At 39.5% G+C, this 25,797-nt stretch overlaps 1 protein-coding gene across 6 annotated transcripts in view; it reads left to right on the plus strand.

Moving 5' to 3' along the window:
- CLEC4A (C-type lectin domain family 4 member A) overlaps positions 1-25,797 on the plus strand; it is a 39,923-nt gene that overhangs the window by 10,640 nt on the left and 3,486 nt on the right. For 3 of the 6 annotated variants that reach the window (XM_086714159.1, XM_086714161.1, XM_086714160.1), the window contains 5 exons: positions 4,152-4,232; positions 6,649-6,784; positions 11,616-11,732; positions 13,210-13,311; positions 25,445-25,596. In XM_086714159.1, coding sequence (XP_086570285.1) covers positions 6,703-6,784; positions 11,616-11,732; positions 13,210-13,311; positions 25,445-25,596 — 453 coding nt within the window. In that variant the 5' untranslated portion in view covers positions 4,152-4,232; positions 6,649-6,702. The remainder of the gene's footprint in view (positions 1-4,151; positions 4,233-6,648; positions 6,785-11,615; positions 11,733-13,209; positions 13,312-25,444; positions 25,597-25,797) is intronic. The other 3 variants (XM_086714162.1, XM_025930704.2, XM_025930702.2) reach the window with 1 other exon arrangement.

Here is a 25,797-nt window from a genome sequence, read left to right on the forward strand (position 1 = left end):
TTTCTTAGTTCTTTTCAGTGCACATCAGTGCTTTCCAGTCATCGATTATCTGATCTTGTAATTAAAATGTCACTTTGAGGGCCTATCAGTTGCTAGTCACATGTAAAACTGTTGATGTGTGTTTGTTTTCCTGCCATACTTTATGGGCTTCCATTTTTAAAAAGTGGTGTATTAATTGTCTGCTTTTCGTGTGTGTTGTCCTTCCCCAGTTCCAGGTTATGATGGCCCCTCAGACAGGGACCTCTAGTCTGCATTCATTGATCACATCCCACGCCTTTTTGGTATATTTCTTTGTATTTAAATGAGGCGTCTCGCAGTCAGCCTTCTTTTTGACACCCTTTTGATCATTGGTGTCCTTAGTACCATGTGTCAGGAGTATTTCTGAGTCTCTCTCTTTGCTGTCTTGGAACAAAGGATGGTTTATGTTTCAGGATCTATCACTATCATTGTCTCAACCAGAGTACTTATGTGAGCATCAAACCAGGAGAAATCCCAAGGAGAATTGGTACCGCATCTTGTGATCCAGATTTATTTACCTCTCTGAACGAGACTGAATGTAGCAGTGACTCTAATTTGTCCACACCTTCTTACAGTTTTTGTCTTGTAGCATTTGCACTGGCTCTGGGCTTGATGGTGCAATGCTTTGGCCAAGGAAAGACTACGTGATGTGAGGCAAGCAGGGATTATGTGCATTGGACTTGCTCTCTTGCTGCTCTTGGAACCCTGCTTAGTCGGCTGGAGGATGAGAGACCACACAGAGCAGATATAAGCTGTCTCAGTCGGGGCCATCCTAGATAAGTGCCTATCAATCTGGTATCTGACCAGAGATACGTGAATAGACTGAGCTGAGATGTGAATAGACTGAGCTGAGATCGGCCACACTTGACTCAAACCAGAACTATGCAGCTGAGCCCAGCCCAATTTGCCCAAATCAGGAATTTGAGCTGAATTAATGGTTGTTGTGTTAAACTACTAAGATGGTTGGTTATGCAGATAACTGATGCTCTCCCGAGGAAGTCTATTATGTATATTATAATAAAAATGAAAGTTAATAAGGATGTGGTAAAGGCAAAGTAAATAATATTTTCAAATGACTTTACATTTAGTGTTACTTGTTATGAGAGCAAAGTATCTGATTAGTTATAAGTTTGTTTATTTCAGCTCTTGCTTTTAGTGACTATCAACTGTGAAACATACCTCATAACGATACATGGCTCAAAAGGGATGTGTATTATTAGCTGTACTTAACAAGTTGTGATTCTTGTTTTTCAATTCTCTTTATAAGTCTTTCTGTTAAAACCAGCTAGTAAATATCTTTTTTCCTGTTATTAATCCAGTTGTTCTTGCAGACTAATGAGAGTGTTCATTTTAAATTCATTGATAAATGAGTTCAAAACCCACTGAAACCAGATTTTGAAGATTTCAAAAAGGAAGATGTCTAAACCACGTCCTTATATAATTTTTGGCAAAAGGAAAAACATCACAACATGGCGGAACTAATTTTTTTCTAATTATCAATTTTCCATCCGCTCTCTCCATAACACAGTTCCTTTTTTGAGGTAGTCGTCTTCTCACTGTTGAAACGTCACCTTTACCTCGAAAGCACAGGTTAATTGTGTGTGTGTGTGTGTGTGTGTGCACGCATGTACGTGTGTGCTCATATGCTTTGATATCTGCTAATTAGCATACCACCGGAAGCTATTACATAGCACTGGAAAAGTGAGCAAAATTGGAACACGTCTTTTTTTTTTTTTTTAAGCATAGCAATATTAAGTAAGTTTCCCAATTCTTTTAAGTAATTTGCCAAAGTGAACAAGATGGTCACTTCCCATCTTGTTAAAAAAAAAAAATCACAAATATTCTAATATCTTGTTTTATGAAACTAATCATATTGTGGTCTTGTAATGATTTATGATACCAACTGCCGGGGGTTAGGCCAGATTTCACAGATTAAGGGCATAGTCCTGTGTAAGACTGCTCTCATTTCAGACACCAGTCACAAGTTTGGGGGTTTCTCGGGCTTCCCATACTTCTTATCAACCTCCTACAAATTTGGGGATTCCCATGACTCCCTCAGGTTTGGTAATTTGCTAGAATAACTCACCGGACTCAGAAGTCAGCTATACTTACAGTTTTATTATAGCAAAAGGATACAAATCAGAGTTATCCAAAGGGAGACACACGTAGGGTGAGATCTGGGAGGGTCCCAGGTGTGAAGCTTTCATTGTCCCTGTGGATATGTCACCTTCCTGGCACATTAATATGTGACAGTACACACAGTATTGCCAGACAGAGGAGCTCACCTGAGCTTTGGTGCTCAGAGTTTAATCGGCATTTGTTACATAGGCATGCTTGGTTGTGTCATTTGCCATGAGGCTGAGCTCAGTCTCCGTCTCTTCCCTGGCTGGACTGGCATCTCATGGCTCAAAGCCTCAACCCTCTAATCCCATGGCTTTTTTCTGACTTGGTCAGTCCCTATCTTGTTAGCGTCATCTTGTTAGCACAAACTAGGGGCTCACAAAGAGTGACTTCATTACCATAAAGTGTCAGGGCTCATCATGAATAACAAAGACATTCATATTACTCAGGAAATTCTAAGGATTTAGAAGTTACCTTCCAGGAACTGGGTCCAAAGGTCAGCCAACTTCTTAACTATACAGATATTTAAACTGTAATATGATGCAACATGCAGAGAATGAATGGACAAGTATAGGTACAACATCAACTTCTTAAGAGTTGTGGAACCTTGGGGCACCTGGGTGGCTTAGTCGGTTCGGCTCAGGTCATGATCTCACGGTTCGTGAGTTCAAGCCCTGTGTCAGGCTCTGTGCTGACAGCTCAGAGCCAGGAGCCTGCTTCGGATTCTGTGTCTCCCTGTCTGCTCCTCACCTGCTCACATGCTCTCTCTCTCTCTCTCTCTCTCTCTCAAAAATAAATAAACATTAGAAAAAAAATAAAAAAAGAAAGTTGTGGAACCTCCACTCTTTCCTCATGATAGATCCTGTACCAACATGACATGCAACAAACACTAAACTCATATGATAGTAATAAAACTTATTTTACTTAACATTTTAAATATCTAAAAATAGATGTTCTAGTATGTTATTTATGTGCCCTAGAGGATCCTTTTTAAAAGTTTTTTTTTTTTTTAAATGTTTTTGTTTTATTTTTGAAAGAAAGAGACAGAGTGTAAGCAGGTTAGGGTCAGAGAGAGAGAAGGAGACACAGAATCCAAAGCAGTTTCCAGGCTCTAGAGCTGTCAGCACAGAGCCTGATGCGGGGCTCGAACTCACAAACTGCGAGATCATGCCCTGAGCCTAAGTCGGACACTTAACTGACTGAGCCACCCAGGCGCCCCTAGAGGATCCTTTTTTAATACCAGCGGGGGTATTGTGCCCCATTTTGGAGATCACTGCTCTAGAGATCCCTTGGCTAAATTATTTAAAGTGTGCTAGGGGTACCTGGGTGGCTCAGTTGGTTAAACGTCTGACTTTGGCTCAGGTCATGATCTCATGGTTCATGAGTTCGAGCCCTATGTGGGCTCTGCCGTCAGCACAGATCCTCTACCCCTCTCTCTGCCCCTCCCCTGCTCCTCTCTTTCTCTCTCAAAAATAAACATTAAAAAAATTAAAAAAAGTAAAGAGTGCTATAGCCTGAATGTGGCCCCCCTCAAAATTCATACGTTGAATCCTAATTCCTGATGTGGTGGTATTAGGAGATGGGGCATTTTGGAGGCGATAAGGTCATGAGGGTCGAACTCTCATGAATGGTATTAGTGTCTTTATAAAAGAGACCCCAGGGAGCTCCCTCACCTCTTCTGCCATGGGAGGACATAGTGAGAAGATGGCCATCTATGAACTAGGAAGGGAGATCCTCACCGGGTATCCGATCTGCTGGCACCTTGATCTTGGACTTCCCAGCCTCCAGAACTGTGAGAAATAGATTGTTATTTAAGCCACTTAGTCTGTGGGAATTTTGCTGCCCTTGACATGTCTCCCCATAGGTAGAGTGTATTTTCCTCTTCATATCAAGGCCAGGTGACTTCCACTGGCCAAAGGAATCATAGTGGATGTAATGTGTCCCTTATCTGAGTAGAGGATTTGAGTGTTACTGTATGTTTCAACTCATAAGGAGCTGCTCTATGATCCTAGGTTCCAGAATGAGAAAATACTAAGAGAAGAGCCAAGCACAGTTACAGTCAACCTTACGCAGACCATAAGCCTACCCGCGATGTGAGACATAACTGTCATTGTAAGCCATTCAGGTTTTGGGATTATTTGTGATATAGTATAATCCAGTTATCATGTGATTTACCCCAGGGAAACAGAGATACCTTTGGGAACTTTATTTATTTATTTATTTATTTATTTATTTATTTATTTACCTTTACAAACTTACGTTGTTGAGGCTCTGATCATCAGTGATTATTCTCGGGAGGAGGGTGTAGGCACGCACACAGGCAAGTGTGCAAGTACTTGTTGAGTCTAGTAATTTGCTAGAAAATTTGCAAGAATTAGCTCTTCCCCTCTCTTACCTCTTTTCAAAACCCTTTCCTTTTCCTTACGAAACAATTCAGTCCTAAATGAAACATTAGGTAGAACAGAACAAGGTAGGTGTCTGTTGTAGGGTGGGGTGGAGAGCAACAGTAGTCTGGTGCAGGTTGTCAGAGCTCAGGCAGCGTGAGAAGGGTGACTTTGCAGGGCGGTTGGCTTGATGGTGGTGTTGGAGCCTGAAAGAGTGAGGAGAACATCCCTGCAGGGGTTGGAAAGTGTTTCGGGCATCAGACCCTTTGCATCCTGAGGAGAGTGTCCACATGTGGCAACGGCCTGGTGTAGGGTGTCAGAAGCAGCCTGGTCTGGAGTGCCAGGGCCTGAAAGGTGAAGAAGACATCTATGTGGTGGGGAGGCCAGGTGCAGGGAGCTCAAGCAGGATGGTCCTTGCTGGGAGGTGGGGGACCCGGCACGGGTCAGGAAAGTGGCAGACCCGGTGTGGGTTTCAGAAGCCAAACGGGATGAGGAAGCCGTCCACATGGTAGCGTAGCCCCGCGTGGGGACTCAGAGCCCAGGGAGGGCGAGGAGAGCTTCCACACGTCAGGGTGATCTCGTGTCGGGTTTTAGAACCTGAGTAGGGTAAGGATGCGTTCCAGGTGGGTGTTAGGGAGCCGGCATCAGAAGTCAGAGTCTAAGCAGAGTGAGGAGGGATTTCCTATGGAGGATGGCCCGGCGTGGGGTCAGACCTGAGCAAGTTGAGGATGAGGTCCATGGGGGTTGGCTGGCTCTGTGCAAGAACACCCAAGCGGGTTAAAGGCCCCAGTAGTAATGTTGGCCTGGATTGGCAAGTCAGAGCCCCGTCAGGAAGAGAAGAGCATCTTAGAGGAGGGAATGGCAAAGATAGAAAATTGACTAAACGTGTTTATTACTCAAATAACTAAAATAAATAAGTAAGTAAGTAAAAGACAATGGAAGCCGGTTTCTTACTGTAACAGAAGGGAGTTAGAAATATGGAAGGGAGAAAACTAGAATGAACTCCTTAGCGTTGGATTGGAATTAGAGGTTATTAGTGTGAATGCACGGTTTTCAATGTACCTTGATATGGAAAGATAGAAGTAAGTGTGTGTGTGTGTGTGTGTGTGTGTGTGTGTGTGTGTGTGTTATGCAGGAGATGGAGGAGTTTGGTGCAGGAGATTAAAAGGAGGATCCTTTGGGGAGAGCTGAATCTAGGGAGTGAGCTTTCAAGAGCACATCTCGGAAGATTCTACCTGAAGGATTCAGTTTTTGGAATGCTTTCCTCTTGTCCTTTGGAAAAAGTCACATTTGTCACTGACTTTATCTCCTAATTTGTGACTCTATTAAATTATCTTAACTTGTTAAAAAACAGTCACATTGGTCTGTAGAGTCTTTTTGTTGTGGTGGTGTAAGGGATTAAAGGGATTGAGAAGGGTGGTGTGCAGGCTGGCCTATTCCACTAACATCCAGCAAAGAGAGCTGCTTTCAGGAGCTTCTGGAAGCGACTATAGCAAAATGAATGGAGATCCATGAAGGAGTCAGTTAAGAACAGGGAAAAGCAGAGAGCACTGGGGAGCAGCTTCAGAACATGTATGATGTAAGCTTTGACTTCCCTCCTACATACACTCTTGAAAGTGGGGAGGCTGACATGTGAGTTTTTTGTCAATGATCCTCTTAGAATGTGGTCACCAAAAGTTGCCTGATCAGCCACACATGATGAGAATACAGCATGAATGAATCTATGCACAGATTGGTCTATAAATAATTATGTTTGCATACAGATGTACACAAATACATGAAGTTCATTCTTGGCTGGTGAGCTCAGATAATACAGGTCTCAGGAAAGCGTTCTCTAACTGCTTAGTTTCTCTGTGTCTTTCCTTCCTATACATATTTTTAAATCTACGCTTTGAGTTCCTACTTTCCATTTCCTTATTACATTTATAAATTTATGAGAAGTTCCTTATTACATTTGCTGACGTATGTTCAAATGCTATGATTCTCATCGTGCTGATCCTGGAGATTTGGCCTCTGAGGTTTCTAATTTTCATGAGATTCCTCTCAGAGTTATTTGCCTATATGGGGCCCCTGTTCTTGATAGGAAGTATGACAAATTGCCACCATGTTTGGGTTTTATTTTAAGATGTTTTAAGGAAGAGATGTAAAGGATTTTTTGAAGAGCAGATTTCTTCTCGATATGACTTCAGAGACCACTTATGCTGAATTGAGTTTCAAAAGTGAATTGAAGTCCTCAGGCACCAAAGAAAGGCCTCCTGCAGGTAAGCACATTTTCTGGTGGTCAGAGTTAGTGATGAGAAGAAGGATGAAGAGAGAATATTGTAAATGAAGCATGATAGTGTTAGTTGCTGGTTCTCTGGCCACAGGTGGGGCACCTAGGATTCTCAGAAGATTGAGTTATCTGAAGATAAGCATTAAGGGGTTGTGTAGTTATACGCTAACCAAACTGAGGTGTGACAAGTCCACTAAGGTCCTGAGCTAAGGAGAATGCTAATTATGCTGAGGTTATTCTCCTGTGCCTTCTGAGGCTGAGTGAGACTGCAATCAAGAGATTGGGTAGAGGAGCGCCTGGGTGGCTCAAGTCACTTGAGCGTCCGATTCTTCCTTTCAGCTCAGGTTATGATCCCAGAGTCGTGGGATCGAGCCCCAGGTTGGACTCTGCGCTGAGCATGGAGCCTGCTGAAGATTTTCTTTCTCTCTCCCTTTGCCCCACTTGCATACGCTCTCTCACTCTCTCTAAAAAAAAAAAAAAAAAAGAGAGAGGGAGAGAGAGATTGGGTACAGGTCTTGAAACCGTCAGCCCAGATACAGAGGATGTTGATGAGTCCGTGGACTCAGGCTCGGTTAGAGGGGAAGAGTTTGGGTGGAGAGCGTTGTGGGCGTCTTTGTTACCGTGGGACTAAAGTGTAACCCAAGACCGTTGCAGAAGGACTTAGAAAGTTGCAAAGGGAGTCTTCCGTGAATTCAGGAAATCCATTGCATCCTGCCTCCCCAGGATGGATTTAACTGAATTTGGGAGTAGATAAAAGGTAATATGGTTATCATTTATGATATATCAGATATAGAGCAAAAGAGAAAAAAAGCATGTGTATTATAAGAAGCTGTGAGTGGGAGGTCATGATTGCGCATGCTTTCCAAAACACTTCGGTGGAGATAGGGAGAACGCTCAGGGAAACTGTTTTTTCCCCTTAAAAAGCTTTTTTTTCTTCTTGCGTATTTTATTTTATTTTATTTTATTTTATTTTATTTTAATTTCTTTTTTTCTTATTATTTTTTATTTTTTTATTTTTTTAATATGAAATTTACTGTCAAATTGGTTTCCATACATACCCAGTGATCATCCCAACAGGTGCCCTCCTCAATGCCCGTCACACACCCTCCCCTCCCTCCCACCCCCATCAACCCTCAGTTTATTCTCAGTTTTTAAGAGTCTCTTGTGGTTTGGCTCCCTCCATCTCTAACTTTTTTTTTTTTCCTTCCCCTCCCCCATGGTCTTCTGTTAATTTTCTCAGGATCCACATAAGAGTGAAACCATATGGTATCTGTCTTTCTCTGTATGGCTTATTTCACTTAGCATCACACTCTCCAGTTCCATCCACGTTGCTACAAAAGGCCATATTTCATTCTTTCTCATTGCCACGTAGTATTCCATTGTATATATGAACTACAATTTCTTTATCCATTCATCAGTTGATGGACATTTAGGCTCTTTCCATAATTTGGCTATTGTTGAGAGTGCTGCTATAAACATTGGGGTACAAGTGCCCCTATGCATCAGCACTCCTGTATCCCTTGGGTAAATTCCTAGTAGTGCTATTGCTGGGTCATTCCCCTTAAAATTTTTTGTAAAACTTCCTTATTATATGTTGAAAGGCTCATTAAAGAAAAAATTAAAAACTAGAGGCATACACGAATTTATATTTATTTTACCATCTAGAGATCACTATAATTTACATTTCAGTGTAGATCTTTCCAGATATAAATACTATATCTAACTTTATTTTTTCTAAAGCTGAGATTATGTTATACATTATTGAGGATTTTGTCCCCCTGCTTGTCAATACCTCATAACTTTGGGAAAACTATTCTTTATTTTTTTATGGAGGTATGATTGACATAAAACATTCTGCAATAGTCCCCTCTTATCTGGGGGGATATGGTCCAAGATCCCCAGTGAATGCCTGAATAGTAGATAGTACCAAACCCTATATATTGTGGGTTTTTTTCCTATACATATATATCTATGATAAAAGTTTAATTTATAAATTAGGTACAGTAAGAGATTAACAACAATAACTAATAATAAAACATACCAATTGTATTAATATACCATAATAAAAGTTATGTGAATATGGTCTATCTCAAAATATTGAACTGTATTCACCTTGCTTGTGATGATGTGAGATGATAAAATTCTTATGTGTTGAGATGAAGTTAGGTGAATGACCTAGGCATTGTGACCTAGCCTTAGGCTACTATGTACCTTCTGAGGATACATCAGAAGGAGGATCATCTGCCTTCAGACCACAGTTGGCCACAGGTAACAAATTGTGGAAAGCAAAACTGCGGGGGTGGGGGCGGGGAGGGGGACTACCATGTTAGTTTCAGGTATACGATGTAGTGATTTGATTTTTGTATATATTGGTGAAGTGATCACCACAATCAGTCTAGTTAACATTTATCACCATAGTCACTCCAATTTTTTTCTTGTGATGAGGCCTTTTGAGATTTCATCTCTTAGCAACTTTCAAATATGTAATAATATTTAATAGTTGATAATATTATAATAATCTATAATATTAACTATAGTCGATATGCTGTACATTACATCTCCATGACTTCTTTTTTTTTCTTTCGAGTTTTTATTTAAATTCAAGTTAATTAACATATAGTGTAGTATTGGTTGCAGGAGTAGAATTTAGTGCTTCATTGCTTATATATAATACCCAATACTCATCCCAACAAGTGCCCTCCTTAATGCCCATCACCATTTAGCCCCCCCCGCCCCCCCCACTGCAACAACCACTGCAGCAACCCTCAGTTCTCTATAGTTAAGAGTTTCTTATGGTTTGACACCCTCTCTGTTGTTATCTTACTTTATTTTCCATGACTTCTTTATTTTATAACTGGAAGTTTGCACCTCTTAATCCCCTTCACCCATTCCCCACCACTCCTTACCCCACCTGTGGCAACCGCCAATCTGTTCTCTGTATCTGTGAGTTTCGTTTTGTTTTTTGAATTCCACAGATAAGTGAGATCATATGGTATTTGTTTTCTCTGTCTGACTTATTTCACTTAGCATAATGCCCTGAAGTCCCATCCAAGTTGTCACAAATGACAAGAGTTCCTTCTTTTTTTTTATGGTTGAATAACAATCCATTGTATATAAATATCACACTTGGTATATCCATTCGTGGATGGATGGACGCTTAGGTTGCTTTTCCTAGCTACTGTAAATTATGCTGCAATAAACATAGGGGTGCATATACCTTTTTGATTTAGTTAATTAAATGTCTTTGTTTTCTTTGGGGAAATACCCCGTACTGGAGTTAATAGATCATATGATGTTTCTATTTTTAATTTTTTTAAAGTTTATTTATTTTTTAGAGAGAATGAGTGGGGGAGGGGAAGAGAGAGAAGGAGAGAACCCTAAGTAAGCTCTGCACTGTCAGCACAAAGCCCGATGCAGGGCTTGAACTCACAAACTGTGAGATCATGACCTGATCTGAAATCAGCAGTCGATGCTTACCTGACTGGACCACCCGGGTGCCCCTCTATTTTTAAATTTTTGAGGAACCTCCATACTGTTTTCCACAGTGGCTGCACCAATTTACATCCCAACCAACAGTACACAAGGGTTGCCTTTTCCCCACATCGTCACCAACACTTGTTATTTGTCTTTTTTTTTTTAAGTTTTTATTTAAATTCTAGTTAGTTAATATATAGTGTAATATTGGCTTCAGGTATAGAATTTAGTGATTCATCGCTTATGTATAACACTCTGTGCTCATCACAAGTACCCTCCTTAAACGTTTTTTCTTTTTGATACTAGCCATTGAGAAAAGAATTCTTTTTATTTATTTTTTAATGTTTATCCATTTTTGATAGAGACAGAGTGTGGGGGGCGGGAGGGGCAGAGACCGAGGGAGACACAGAGTCTGAAGAAGGCTCCAAGCTTTGAGCTCTCAGTGCAGAGCCCCACACGGGGCTCGAACACACTAACTGTGAGATCGTGACCAGAGCCAAAGTCAGAAGCTTAATCCACTGAGCCACCCAGGCGCCCTGAGAAAATAATTCTTAACGATGAAAAAGTAACTAGAAAGGTCTGACCTTATTTTTAGAATGTGATGAGGGATGACCATAATAACGATTTATCTGCTATGGCATTATTTATAGTAGTTGAAATTGGAAACAATCTGGAAGATTATTTAAATACATAATGAAATTCTATACAACCACAATAGACAGCGTTAAAGAAAAAATATGGTTGTATGAAAAATGTTCATGGTCTAGTGTACAACAATATAGTAGGTCTGAAGCTAGTGCCTATGGTATGTCAATCATGTGGAAAAATGTGTACTTATGTATATACACTTTGAAAATTACTGGAAGGATAGGGGCGCCTGGGTGGTGCAGTCGGTTAAGCGTCCGACTTCAGCCAGGTCACGATCTTGCGGTCCGTGAGTTCGAGCCCCGCGTCAGGCTCTGGGCTGATGGCTCAGAGCCTGGAGCCTGTTTCTGATTCTGTGTCTCCCTCTCTCTCTGCCCCTCCCCCATTCATGCTCTGTCTCTCTCTGTCCCAAAAATAAATAAACGTTGAAAAAAAAAATTAAAAAAAAAAAAAGAAAATTACTGGAAGGATATATATCAAAACATTAGCAACAGTTCCCCCAGTGGTAAGAGGTTGTGTTTTTACGTAGTTTCCAACGTTTCTACAGTGAACATTTATTTTTTCCTATTTTCCTATTATTTCAGATGTCATATTCTTGGTAATAGTATGTCATCCTAGAAAAGGGAGAAGAGGAAGGGGAGGAGAACGAAAGTAAAAATCAGAATTTGTTACTGATGAAACTCCTTTGATTTCTCGTTCAGCTCCCAAAGAGAAGACCAGCCTGAACAAAAGTAATCCCAGTTTTCCCAAGCTACTTTTTGCCTCATTGCTGGTGCTTCTGCTGCTATTGGCAATCTCATTTTTTATCGCTTTTATCAGTAAGTATCCAACTGAAGCCATATGGAATGTCTGCCTTCCAGGAAGAGATGGCATCCATTAGATACTGACATTTAATAACGGGTCTATCCAGAAATCTGGAAAAGAAGTCTTCTTTGGGAGGGAGAGACACAATTAATGGGAATCTGTTAGAAATTTTGTTACTTATTTGAATTTAGTTACTTCCTTATAAAAATAATGGTATCCACCCTATAAAGAAATTGAATATATGTGTGTGTGTGTCTTGTAGAGGGACATATATTAGGTACCATTTCTACGCTAGACAGTTGTGTAAGTGAGGACAAATCTGTGTTTGCCTATTAGTGTTTATAAGGCCAGGTTTTTTTTGACTGCACAGACATATATTTTGAGGTGGACAAAAGGCGATGGGAAGAGATATTCCAGGAAGAGTTTCCATTGAAATTTCACCTTAATCATGTCTTTCCTGCCCAAGACTATGTAAGATCTAAAGCCAATTTGGCAAATAGGTGGATTTCTTCATATCTCTGGCTTTAAGAACATATCAAAATTTTACTTTAAAAAAAAATTTTTTTTTCAACGTTTTTTATTTATTTTTGGGACAGAGAGAGACAGAGCATGAACGGGGGAGGGGCAGAGAGAGAGGGAGACACAGAATCAGAAACAGGCTCCAGGCTCCGAGCCATCAGCCCAGAGCCTGACGCGGGGCTCGAACTCACGGACCGCGAGATCGTGACCTGGCTGAAGTCGGACGCTTAACCGACTGCGCCACCCAGGCGCCCCAGAACATATCAAAATTTTAAAAGGCATAAGAAGTAGCGAAGCCAGCATGTAGTGGGGCAGGGAGCAAATGGGAGGTAAGGAGGAAAAAAAGAGAAAATTCACTTTCTGGAGGAAGAGGTAAGTTATTTTTAAGTTGTGACATATTTGAGTATATTGGTGTGCTGAAAAAAAAAAAAAAGCCAGTTGAGAGTGGATAGAGTAAAGGAAGAAGGAGGAGGAAAATAAATGCCCATATCTCCTGATCAATGTTGGCTTAAAAAAAAAAAAAATCTCACTTTACAGGTAACCCAGAACTCAGAATTAGCTCAGTCTGCAACGGCCCCCACCCTCTTCCACCACAACAGACCTATGCTGTGTACATCCTCAGACAGAACTGTTTGCTTTCACTCCATTCTCCCACCTTCAGGGCTCACCTTCTGCATTTAGTATTGAAGGGAAATATGGATAAATCCCTTTGCACTCATTATAATGGAACCATCATGTCTCCCTTCAACTACTGATCTTTTGGCTATTCCTGGAGAAATCTATAGTTTCAAAATCAGTGGGATTAGGATTACATTGAATGTGGGGTGATGAGAAATCTTTTCCATTGTCAGGAGCCTTCCACTCAAGCAATTGGACATTTGTAGATTTTGTTCCTATAAAACAGAATGTGAGAAAGTAACAATAGAGAGCAAAGTCACAACACCAGAAAATGAATGGCCTTTTTTTTTTCAGTTTTCTTCCAAAAATATTCTCAGCTTCTTAAAGAAAAAAAGACTGCAAAAGAGCTCCCTCACACGGAATTGGAATGCCTGAAAGAGAATGTGACCATGGAAGGTAAAAATGAATGTGCCTATAATTCAGTGGTTGACTACACTATGTAAGGATACCAAGTTAATATTTCCAGTAAGATTCACAGGCAGATCATAGTAAGAAGTTGAGTCTCATGACCATTTCAAGCTTCAGGTGTACAAAGAAATAAGACTTAAAATTCTTTTTTTTTTTTTAAATTTTTTTTTTAACGTTTTATTTGTTTTTGAGACAGAGAGAGACAGAACATGAACGGGGGAGGGGCAGAGAGAGAGGGAGACACAGAATCGGAAGCAGGCTCCAGGCTCTGAGCCATCACCCCAGAGCCCAACGTGGGGCTCGAACTCACGGACCGTGAGATCGTGACCTGAGCTGAAGTCGGACGCTTAACCGACTGAGCCACCCAGGCTCCCCAAGACTTAAAATTCTTATATGCGTGTCTTTATCTGTACAAAGAAATAGTCTTCATTGTGGAGATGGCTGTTTAAATCCATGGGTAATCTCTTTACGGAATGTTTGTCCAGCCACATCCTTGGAGTTCTTTGCAGAGCACAGTTTCTCACTTTTTACAGTCTGGCTAAGAATTTTGTGGGTCTTCAGATTCTGGTTCCTTTTCACTTCACATTTCCTTCAATTTATTCCTTCCTTTTGCATTTTACGATAAGCAGTAAGGAGAAATCAGGCCACAGCTTTAATACTTGGCTTAGAAATCTCCTCTACTAAATATCCAAGGCTGTCACTTACAGGTTCTACCTTTCACAAAACATTAGAACACAATTCAGCAAGTTCCTTGCTATTTTATAATAAGAATTGCCTTTCTTCCTGTTTCCAATAACGTGTTTCTCATTTCTGAGACCTTACCAGAAGCATCTTTAATGTTCAAATTTCTACCAACATTCTGTTCATTATTGTGTATGTATATTCTTTAAGACGATAGGACGTTTCTCTACAGCTTTCTTCTACTGAGTCCTCACCAGAATTATCTTTAATATCTATATTTCTACCAGCAGCCCTTTCGTTTCTTTTTTTTTAATTTTTTTTTACATTTATTTATTTGAGAGACAGAGAGAGACAGTGTGAACAGGGGAGGGGCAGAGAGAGAGGGAGACACAGAATCTGAAGCAGGCTCCAGGCTCTGAGCTGTCAGCACAGAGCCCATGTGGGGCTCGAACCCATGAACCATGAGATCATGACCTGAGCTGAAGTCAGATGCTTAACCAACTGAGCCACCCAGGTGCCCCCCTTTCTTTTCTTTAAAAAAAATTTTTTTATATTTATTTTTGAGAGAGAGAGAGAGAGAGAGAGAGAGCTTGTGAGTGGAGAAGGGGCAGAGAGAGAGGGAGACACAGAATCTGAAGCAGGCTCCAGGCTCCAAGCTGTTAGCACAGAGCCCGATGTGGGGCTTGAACTCATGAACCTGAGCCGAACCTGAGATCATGACCTCAGCCGAAGTCAGAGGCTTAACTGATTGAGCCACCCAGGGGCCCCTACCAGCAGCCCTTTCAAGGCAATCTAGGCTTTTTCTAGCATGTACCTCAAAATTCTTCCAGCCTCTACCCATCACCCAGTTCTAAAGCCATTTCACGTTTTTAGGTGTTTGTTACAATAGCACCCCACTTTGGAGCCAAAATCTGTATTAGCCTGCTTGAGTGTCATAACGAAAGAAAGGCAAGGCCTTTCTTCTTGGCTTGTAGACAGCTACCTTCTTGCTGTGTCCTTGCATAACCAATTCTCTGTGTGAATGGGGAGGGAGAGAGAGTTTTCTAGTGTCTCTTCCTCTTAGAAGGACACAAGTCCTATTGGATTAAGGCCCTGCTTTTATGATTCATTTAACCTTTATTACCTCCTTAAAGTCTACCACTGTAGTCACATTGAGGGTTATAACTTCAGCACATGACTGTTGGGGGAACACAATTCAGTGCAAAACAAGTTTCTATGTAGTTTACTAGAAATTCTTGTGCATTTGATATTTGTTCTACCCTGTTTATTAATTTATTCAGTCATCTATTTATATCTGTTTATACTCATGGATATTTATCTTACACTTTGCGTTATAATCCAATACTGTATTTATTTTGTTGCTCAAATTGTTCTGCCTTTGCCCCTGGGAGTCTTTCAGTTGGCTCCCATGGCCCTTTGACATGCCCCCATCACTTTGTTGTTTTACTTGGTTTTTGAGCACTTCCTTACTTTTTGGGATTGTAATATTCTCTGGGCTTATATTGTATATTTCTTGCCTTAGTCTTAGAATCAGCTATTTCTCTGTGGAGTCCTGGCTCCTGTTATTGAAGAATGGTATTAGAAACCAAGATTTGAATACTAGGTATGCTCACTGCTGCTGAGGTGTTCTTCTAGCCCTCCCAGTTCACAGGACAAGGAAATCTCTATGTGTGTACTAACCTGTGCGTGTACATATATTGACAAATGTTTCTATAGGCAACTATGTATATCTATAATAAGGTATACATCAGTTTTTACTGATGTCTGAAATGTTTCTCCATTAACACATTGCATCATTCTAGCCTACTTCCCTTGATATCTTTAGTGACTACTCCAACAGAGAGAAATCTGGTCCCGTTAACTTGCTCAGTACGTTTCCTTAATTATTCAATTCCAATGAACACATATAGCAGTATCGGAACTGTAAACTCATACCATCATGGGAAACAACTTTATCAACTAGAATACATTGCTGGTGTGTGGTGTCTTTTGTCTTTATTCTTGTAGACTCCATTTCCAAAGTCTCTTAGGTCATCATCCTCTTCCCACCCCCTTCAGTGTGTTGTGTCTGACATTTGTAATACAGTTAGATTCTCTTGTCACAGTCTTCATTCTTTCATGGATTCTCTGACTTCCTAAATGGATTTTTAAAGCTTTATACAACAAATATGTAAAGTTCTGTGGATTTTGACAAATGCATAATGTTCTGTATCTATTATTAAACAGTATCATACAGAATAACTTCACCGCCCAAAAAGTCCCCTGTGCTCCATTCTCCTTTCCAAACTTTTGGTAACCACTGACATTTTTACTGCCTACTTTGTCTTTTCCTATCATTGGAATTACAGTTGGTAGGTAGTCTTTTCACTGGAATTACAGTTGGTAGTTGTTTTTACTTAGCTTATTTTATTTTATTATTTTATCATTTAAATATTTTTCTTGAAGTATAATTAACATACACTGTTATATTAGTTTCAGGTGTATAACATATTGATTCGACAATTCTATATATTGATGCTCACCTTGATAAGTATAGTCACCATCTGTCACCGTACAATGTTATTACAATGTTATTGGCTGTATTCCCTATGCTGTGCTTTTCATCTCCAGGACTTATTTATTTTATAATTGGAAGTTTCATCCGTTCTTCCGGTAACCTCCATCTGGCTACCACCAGTTTGTTCTCTGCATTTAAGAGTCCGTTTATTTTTTGGTTTTGGTTGGTTGGTTGTTCATTTGTTTTGTTTTTTAGGTTCTACAAAGTGAAATTTTATGGTATTTGTCTTTTTCTGTCTGCCTTGTTTCACATAGTGTAATACTCTCTAGGTTCATCTGTAACAAACAGTAGGATTTCTCTCTTTCTCATGACTGAATAATATTACATTGTATATAAATATCGCAGCTTCTTTATCCACTCATCTATCAATGGACACTAAGGTTGCTTCTGTTTCTTGGCTACTGTAAAAAATACTGCAATAAACATAGAGGTACATATATCTTTTCGATTTTGTGTTTTGGTTTTTTGGGGGGGTATATAGTAGTGGAATTATTGGATTATGTGATTATTTTTAATTTTTTGAGGAGCCTCCATACTGTTTTCCACAGTGGCTATACCAACTTACATTCCTACCAACTATGCATGAGGATTCTGTTGTTTCCACCTCCTAGCCAACACTTGTTTGATTCCACGTCTCTGATTCTAGCCATTCTGACTGGTGTGAGGTAATATTTGATTGTGGTTTTGATTTGCATTTCCCTGATAATTAATGGTATTGAACATCTTTTCATGTGTCTCTTGGTCATCTGTATGTCTTCTTTGGAAAAACATTCAGGTCCTCTGCCCATTTTTTTTTTTTTTTAATTTTTTTAATGTTTATTTTTTTTATTTTTGAGACAGAGAGAGACAGAGCATGAACGGGGGAGGGGCAGAGAGAGAGGGAGACACAGAATCAGAAGCAGGCTCCAAGCTCCGAGCCATCAGCCCAGAGCCCGATGTGGGGCTCGAACTCACGGACCGCGAGATCGTGACCTGAGCTGAAGTCGGATGCTTAACCGACTGAGCCACCCAGGCGCCCCCCTCTGCCCATTTTTAATAGGATTATTTGGTTTCTTGGGTGTTGAGTTGTTTAAGTTCTTTATATATTTTGGATGTCAATCCCTTATTGGATATATCATTTGCAAATATCTTCTCCCATTCACTAGGTTGCCTTTTTTTTTTTTAATGGTTTCCTTTTCTGTGAAAAGCTTCTTATTTCAATATAGTCCCAATAGTTCATTTTTGCTTTTGTTTTCATTCTCCGAGGAGGTATATCATAAATATGTTGCTAAAGCCGATGTCTAAGAGATTACTGCTTATGTTTTCTTTTAGGAGTTTTATGGTTTTAAGTCTCAGATTTAGGTCTTTATCCATTTTGACTTTATTTTTGTGTATGGTGAGAAAGTGGTCTAGTTTCATTCTTTTGCATGTAGCTGTCCGGTATTCCCCACACCATTTATTGAAAAGACTGTCTTTTTTCCCTTTTATATTCTTGCCTCCTTTGTCATAGATTAATCGACCATGTAACTTTGGGTTTATTTCTGGGCTTTCTATACTGTTCCCTTGACTGATGGGTCTGTTTTTGTGCCAGTACCATACTGTTTTTATTACAAAAGGTTTGTAGTATATCTGGAAATCTGAAATTGTGATACCTCCAGCTTTGTTCTTTCAAAGCATTGGTTTGGTTATTCCAAGTCTTTGTGGCTCCATACAAATCTTAGGATTATTTGTTACAGTTTTGTGAAAAATGCTGTTGTTATTTTGATAGGAATTGCATTGAATCTGTAGATTCCTTTGGGTAGTATGGACATTTTAATGATATTAATTCTTCTGATTCATGAGCATAGTATATCTTTCCATTTGTGTCATCTTCATTTCTTTCATCGACATCTTGTAGTTTTCAGAGTATAGGTTTTTTACCCCTCTGGTTAAATTTATTCCTAGGTAATTTATTGTCTTTGGTGCAATTATAAATGGGATTATTGTCTTATTTTTCTTTCAGTTACTTTGTTATTAGTGGGTAGAAATACAACAGTATGTATAATATAATATATTAATTTGTATCCTTTAACTTTAATGAATTTATTTATCAGTTCTGATTTTTTTGGTGGAGTCTTTAGGACTTTCTGTATATAGTATCATATCAGCTGCAAATAGTGAGGGTTTTACTTCTTTTGTTACCAATCTGGATGCCTTTTATTTCTTTTCCTGTCTGATTGTTACAGCTAGGACTTCCAGACTATATTGAATAAAAGTGATGAGAGTGAACATCCTTGTCTTGTTCCTGATCTTATAAGAAAAACTGTCAGTTTTTCGTCATTGATTATGTTGTTAGCTGTGGGTTTGTCATATGATCTTCATTATTATTATTTCTAAATATAATTTATTGACAAATTGGTCTCCATACAACACCCAGTGCTCATCCCAACAAGTGCCCTCCTCCATGCCCATCACCCACGTTCCCCTCTCCTCCACCCCCCATCAACCCTCAGTTTGTTCTCAGTATCCAAGAGTCTCTTATGGTTTGCCTCCCTTCCTCTCTGTAATTTACCCCCCCTTCCCCTCCCCCATGGTCTTCTGTTAAGTTCTCAAGATCCACCTATGAGTGAAAACATACGGTATCTGTCTTTCTCTGAGGTTCCTCAAAAAATTAAAAATTGATCTTTGTTATTTTGAGATATGTTCCCTGTAAACCCCTTTTGTTAAGAGTTTTTGTTATGAACAAATGTTATATTTTGTCAAATACTTTTTCTGCATCTATTGATATGATCATATGGTTTTTCATCCTTCTTATTAATGTCATGTATCACATTGATTGACTTGCTAATATTGAACCACCCTTGCTTCCCTGGGCTAAATCCCACTTGATTGTGGTGAATGAACCTTTTAATTTAATGTTGAAATCAGTTTTCTAATATTCTGTTGAGGTTTTGCATCTGTGTTCATCCAAGATATTGGCCAATAGTGTTTTTTTTTTTTTGTTTTTTTTTTAAGGTAGTATCTTTATCTGGTTTTGATATCAGAGTAATGCTGGCCTTGTAGCGTGAATTTGGAAGTTTTCCTTTCTCTTCTAAGTTTTGGAATAGTTTGGAAGAATACACATTAACTTTTCTTTAAGTGTTTGTGGGAATTTACCTATAAAGCCATCTGATCCTGGACTTTTTTTTCTTCAGACTTTTTGGTTGCCAGTTCAATTTTGTTATTAATAATTGGTCTGTTCAAATTTTCTATTTCTCCCTTGTTCAGTTTTGAAAGATGGTATGTTTCTAGGAATTCATCCATTTCTAGGTTGTCCAGTTTGTTGGTCTACATTTTTTTATACATTCTCTTATAATTCTTTGTATTTCTGTGATTTTGATAATTTCTCATCCTTTATTTCTTTAAAGAAAAAAATTTTTTTCAATGTTTATTTATTTTTGAGAGAGAGACACACACATACATTGTGAGCAGGGAAGGGCAGAGAGAGGGAGACACAGAATCTGAAGCAGGGTCCGGGCTCCAAGCTGTCAGCACAGAGCCCGATGTCGGGTTTGAACCGCAAGATCATGACCTGAGCCGAAGTTGGATGCTTAACCAACTGAGACACCCAGGTGCCCCTCTCTCATCCTTTATTTCTGATTTTATTTATTTGAATCCTCTCTCTTTTTTTTGGGAAGGCTGGCTGAAGGTTTATCAGTTGTGTTCATCTTTTCAAATAACCAGTTCTTGGTTTCATTGATCTTTTCTATTTCTTTAGTTTCTATTTCCTTCCTTCTACCAGCATTGGGCTTTATTTGTTCTTCTTTTATTTGTTCGTTTAGGTGAAAAGTTAGGTTATTTGAGATTTTTCTTGTTTTTTTGAAGCAGGTCAATATCACTATAAACTTCCCTCTTAGAACTGCTTTTGCTGCATCCCAAAGATTTTGGACTGTTGTGTTTTCATTTTCATTTGTCTTCTTGCATTTTTAAATTTCCTCTTTGATTTCTTGGTTGGCCCATTCATTATGTAGTAGCATGTTGTTTAGCTTTCACATGTTTGTGCTTTCTCTAGTTTTTTGTTCTTGTAATTTCTTGTAATCTTTAGTTTTATACTGTTGTGGTTGGAAAAGATGCTTTAGTCTTCTGAAATATATTGAGTTTTGTTCTGTGATCTATCCCGGAGAATGCTTCATGTGCACTTGGAAAGAATGTGTGTTCTGCTGTTTTTGGATGAATATTCTGTATATATCTACTAGATCCGTCTGGTCTAATGTCATTTAAAACCAGTGTCTTATCCTCTCACTTCTCCATGCTTGTGATGTCCCTACCATTTGTGGCTAGTTGTGCCAAGGGGTTGGTTCCCAACCGTGTCTCTGCCCCTCCTACCCTTTTCGATGTGGCCCTCTCTCTATGACTAGTTGTGGAAGATCTATTCTGTCAGTCTTCAGGTCATTTCCAGAGTTGGTTGTATAGAGATAGTTGTTACCTTGGTGTGTCGATGGACAAGGTGAGCTCAGGATGCTCCTGCTCGTCCATCTTACTATTTTCCATTTTTCTGTTACTGATTTCTAGTTTAATAAGCCTTGTTGTCTGAGAGCAGACATTGTATGATTTCTATTCTTTTCAGTTTGTTAAGGTGTATTTATGGCCAGTATGTGGTCTGTCTTGATGAATGTTCTATGTGAACCTAGAAAGAATGTGTATTCTGCTGTTAGATAGAATAGTCAGTAGATGTCAGTCATATATGGTTTATTGATATTGTTGTTGAGTTCAACTATATTCTTACTGATTTTGTGCGTTTGGATCTGACCGCTTCTGATAGAGGAGTGCTTAAGTCTCTAACTGTGGTAACGGATATGTATTGAAGTTCTATTTTGTTTCACTTTTTGATGCTGTGTTGTTAGGTGCATACACATTAAACAATGTTATGACTTCTTGAAGAATTGACCCCTTTATCATTATGCAATGACCATCTTTATATCTGGTAACTTTACTTGCTGTGCACCCCGCACTGTCTGCAATTAATATAGCTACTCCTGCTTTCTTTTGTTCAGTATACCTTTCACTACCCATTTACTTAAAAAAAATTTTTTTTTAATTTATATTTACTTATTTTTGAGAGACAGAGAGAGACAGAGCACAAGTGGGGGAGGGGCAGAGAGAGAAGGAGACACAGAATCCGAAGCAGGCTCCAGGCTCCCAGGTGACAGCACAGAGCCCGATGTGGGGCTCCAACTCACGAACAGTGAGATCATGACGTGAGCCGAAGTCGGACACTCAACCGACTGAGCCACCCAGGTGCCCCACTACCCATTTACTTTTAATATACACATGTCTTTATATTCTCCTCCTAAAGTTTTAATGTGGGTTTCTTGTAGACAACATATAGTTGAGTCTGGTTTTTTTTTTTTTTTTGATCCACTCTGATAATCTTTGTGTTTTAATTCGTGAATTTAGACCACTGACATCCCAAGTGATGATTAATATGGTTGTATCAATATTTATCATATTTCTATTGTTTTCTATATCTTGCCCTTGTTCTTTGTTCCTTTTTTGTCTTTCACTCTTCTGTGGTTTTGAGAATTTGATATGATTCCATTTTCATTGCATTCTTAGCATATCAATTATACTTCTTTTATACTGGTTGCTCTAAAGTTTGCAATATACTTATCAACTAATCCAAGTCCACTTTCAAATAACTATACAGCTCCATACACAGTGAGAGTATCTTAAAATAGCAAAATGATCCTAATTCCTCCCTCCTGTCTCTTGTGTTAATACTCTCACTTACTTCATTTACATCTTTGTATACATAATCTAATACATTGTTGCCATTATTATTTTGAACAAATGAAAGATCAATTATGAATATAGATCAGGGGTGCCCGGGTGGCTCAGTCATTTGAGTGTCCGACTCTTAATTGTGGTTTAGGTTATGATCCAGGGGTGTGGGATTGACCTCTACATTGGTCTCCATGCTGAGCGTGGAGCCTGCTTGGGATTCTCTCTCTCTGCCCCCTCTCCCCTGCTTGCACACATGCTCTCTCTCTCTCAAAAAAAAAAAAGAATATAGATCAATTAAGAATATAAGAAATATGTTTTTATTTTACCTTCACTTATTCTTTTTTTTGATGCTCTTACTTTATATAGGTCCAGGTTTCTGACCTATAATATTTTTCTTCCCCCTAAAGAACTTTTTTTAACATTGCAAGTTCTACTGGCAACAATTTCCCTCAATTTTTATTTGTCCAAAAAGTCCCTATTTCATCTTCACCTTTGATGGTTAATTTTGCAGGATAAGAATTAGGGTGATAGTTTTTTGTCTCTGAACACTTTAAATATTTCACTACATTCTCTTCTTGTATCCGTGGTTTTGGAGAAGTCTGATGTAATTTCTATTTTGCTTCTCTGTAGATGTGTTTACCCCTTCTAGCTTTTTAAAGGATTTTTCTTTATCTTTGATATTCTGTAGTTTGAATATGATATATCTTAGATGTAGTTTTCTTTGGCATTTATCCTGCTTGGTGTGCTCTGAGCTTTTTTGAATCTGTAGTTTGGTATCTGTCATTAATTTGGGAGAAATTCTCAAATGTTATTGCTTCAATATTTCTTCTGTTCTTTTCTCTTTTTATTGTTCTGCTATTCCCATCATGCACGTATTAACACTTTTTGTAGCTGTCCCACATTCCTTGGATATTCTGTTTGTTTCCCCCCCCAGTTCTTTTCCTTTTTTTAGTTTTGGAGACTTCTATTGAGACACCCTCATGCTTAGATTTTTTTCTGCAGTTGTGTCCAGTCTAATAATGAGCTCACTAAAGACAGTCTGCCTTCCTTTCTTTTTTTTTTTAAAATTTTTTAAAATGTTTATTTTTGAGAGAGAGCGCGCGCGCGTGCGTGTGCATGAGTGGGGGAGGGGCAGAGAGAGAGAGGGAGACACAGAATTCAAAGCAGGCTCCAGGCTCTGAGCTGTCATCACAGAGCCTGATGTGGGGCTTGAACTCACGAACCACGAGATCATGACCTGAGCCAAAGTCAGAGGCTTAACTGACTGAGCCACCAAGGCGTCCCATTTCTTTTTTTTTTTTTTAAGTGTATTTATTTATTTTGATAGAGCAAGTGGGGAGTGGGGGAGGGGCAGAGAGAGAGAGAGAGAGAGAGAGAGAGAGAGAGAATCCCAAGCAGGCTCTGTGCTGCCAGTGCAGAGCTGAGGCTTGGTCTCATAATCTGGGAAATCATGACCTGAGCAGAAATCCAGAGTCGGACGCTTAACGGACTGAGCCACCCAGGCGTCCTAGACATTCTTTGTTTCTGTTACAGCATCTATCATGTTTCCTTTTGTTTCTTAGAATTTCCATCTGTCTGATTACATAGTTCATCTCTTCTTGTATGCTGTCTACTTTGTTCATGAGAGCCCTTAACATATTAATCATTGTTGTTTTAAATTTCTGTTCTGATAATTCCAATATCCTGCTACATCCGAGTCTGGCTCTGATGCTTGCTTTGTCTCTTCAAACTGGGGTGCTTCAAATTGCTATGCTTCTAGCAATTCCCCATTTACACCTCAGGTTTCCCTACCCTGCAGCTGGTTCCCACAGAAATTTTGGCTCCTGGGTTTCTGCTTCAGTAAGTTGTGATCCTCTGTATTTGCCTGCCTGCATAATTTTAAGAGCAGCAGCTTTGCTTGTGAGGAGTTGTTGATTTGTGGTTTGTTCAGCTTTTTACTTCTTAGGTTGGTATGGTAACTTCCAAGATTCTTGCGTGCCAGCCTGGAAAAGGGAAGTCTATTTATTTATTTGCTTTTGTCTGTTTTGGCTCTGTTTCTTGCTTGAGTAATTTCTATATTTCAATTCTGTCTTTCAATTCCCTGATTTTTCTGTCTTCTCTGCTTTTGAGCCCAGCCACCGAACTTTTTATTTTGGTTATTATATTTGTTAGTTATAAAAATTTGTTTGTTCTCCTTTATATCTCTAATTTGTTGGCTGAGATTTTCTTTCTTTCTTTTTGGAGAGAGAGAGAATACATTGGGGGCAGGTCAGAAGAGAGAGAGAGAGAGAGAGAGAGAGAGAGAGAGAGAATCTTAAGCAGGCTCCACGCTCAGTGCCGAGCCCGATGCGTGGCTCAATCCTACGACCATGAGATCATGACCTGAGCTGACATCCAGAATCAGACCATGAACCAACTGAGCCACCCAGGTGCCCCTGTTGGCTGAGATTTTCTATTTCTTTTCTGAGGCATTGTTTTGTTTTGTTTGTTTTTTTTTATTTGGTCCAAACATGTTTGTACTTTCTTGTTGAGGCATCTTTGTCATGGTTTCTTTAAAATCTCTGTCAGATAATTCTGGTATTTCTGTTATCTTGATATTGGCATGTATTTATTTTCTTTTTAAAAATTAACTTTGAGGGGTGCCTGGGTGACTCAGTCGGTTGAGCGTCCGACTTCGGCTCAGGTCACGATCTCGCGGTCCGTGAGTTCGAGCCCCGCGTCGGGCTCTGTGCTGACTGCTCAGAGCCTGGAGCCTGTTTCACATTCTGTGTCTCCCTCTCTCTCTGACCCTCCCCCGTTCATGCTCTGTCTCTCTCTGTCTCAAAAATAAATAAATGTTAAAAAAAAAAATTAACTTTGAGAACTTGTAATTCATGGTATGATGGGTGATTTTCCACTGAAACCTGGACATTTGGTATAGTAGTCTGGATCTTATTTAAGACCTCTGTTTTAGCTGGCTTTTCCAGACACCACTCTGGCAAGGGAAGGGGGGCCCTGCCTTGTTACTGCCTGGTATGGGTAGACTTGATCCCCTTGATACCTGCTGGGTGGCTCCTTTTCACCTCTGGATGAAGATGCAAGTTCCAGTTTCCATGGGGTCTTCCTTGGTCCTTAATTTTAATAATACACACACTTAAAATTTTTCTTTTATATTGGACATCTATGGCCTTTCTGTCAATACAGGGAAAGATTGGAGCTGCTGCCCAAAGGGTTGGAAGCCATTCAGTTCCAACTGCTACTTTATTTCTAATACAATAAGAAATTGGACGGAGAGTGAGAAGAACTGCTCAGCAATGAAGGCTCACCTGCTGGTGGTCAACACCAAGGACGAGCAGGTGCTTTCTAATAGATGGTGGAACCAGGAGTCCCATCTGGTTGTTGTTTACCTCTCTTGTCTCAGAAGGAGGCTTTCACTGTTTGGGGATATTGGTGGTGTGGCAGAAGGCTTTTAGTATAATTGATAAGAAAGGCTATACCTAAGCCAATACGTGCTGCACCTTCTTCCTGTTTCCATAAAACGAATCTCTCCCAAAATA

The sequence above is a fragment of the Puma concolor genome, chromosome B4 (assembly GCF_028749965.1).
Source record: "Puma concolor isolate L17-30 chromosome B4, mPumCon1.1.hap2, whole genome shotgun sequence".
Classification (NCBI taxonomy): Eukaryota; Metazoa; Chordata; class Mammalia; order Carnivora; family Felidae; genus Puma; species Puma concolor.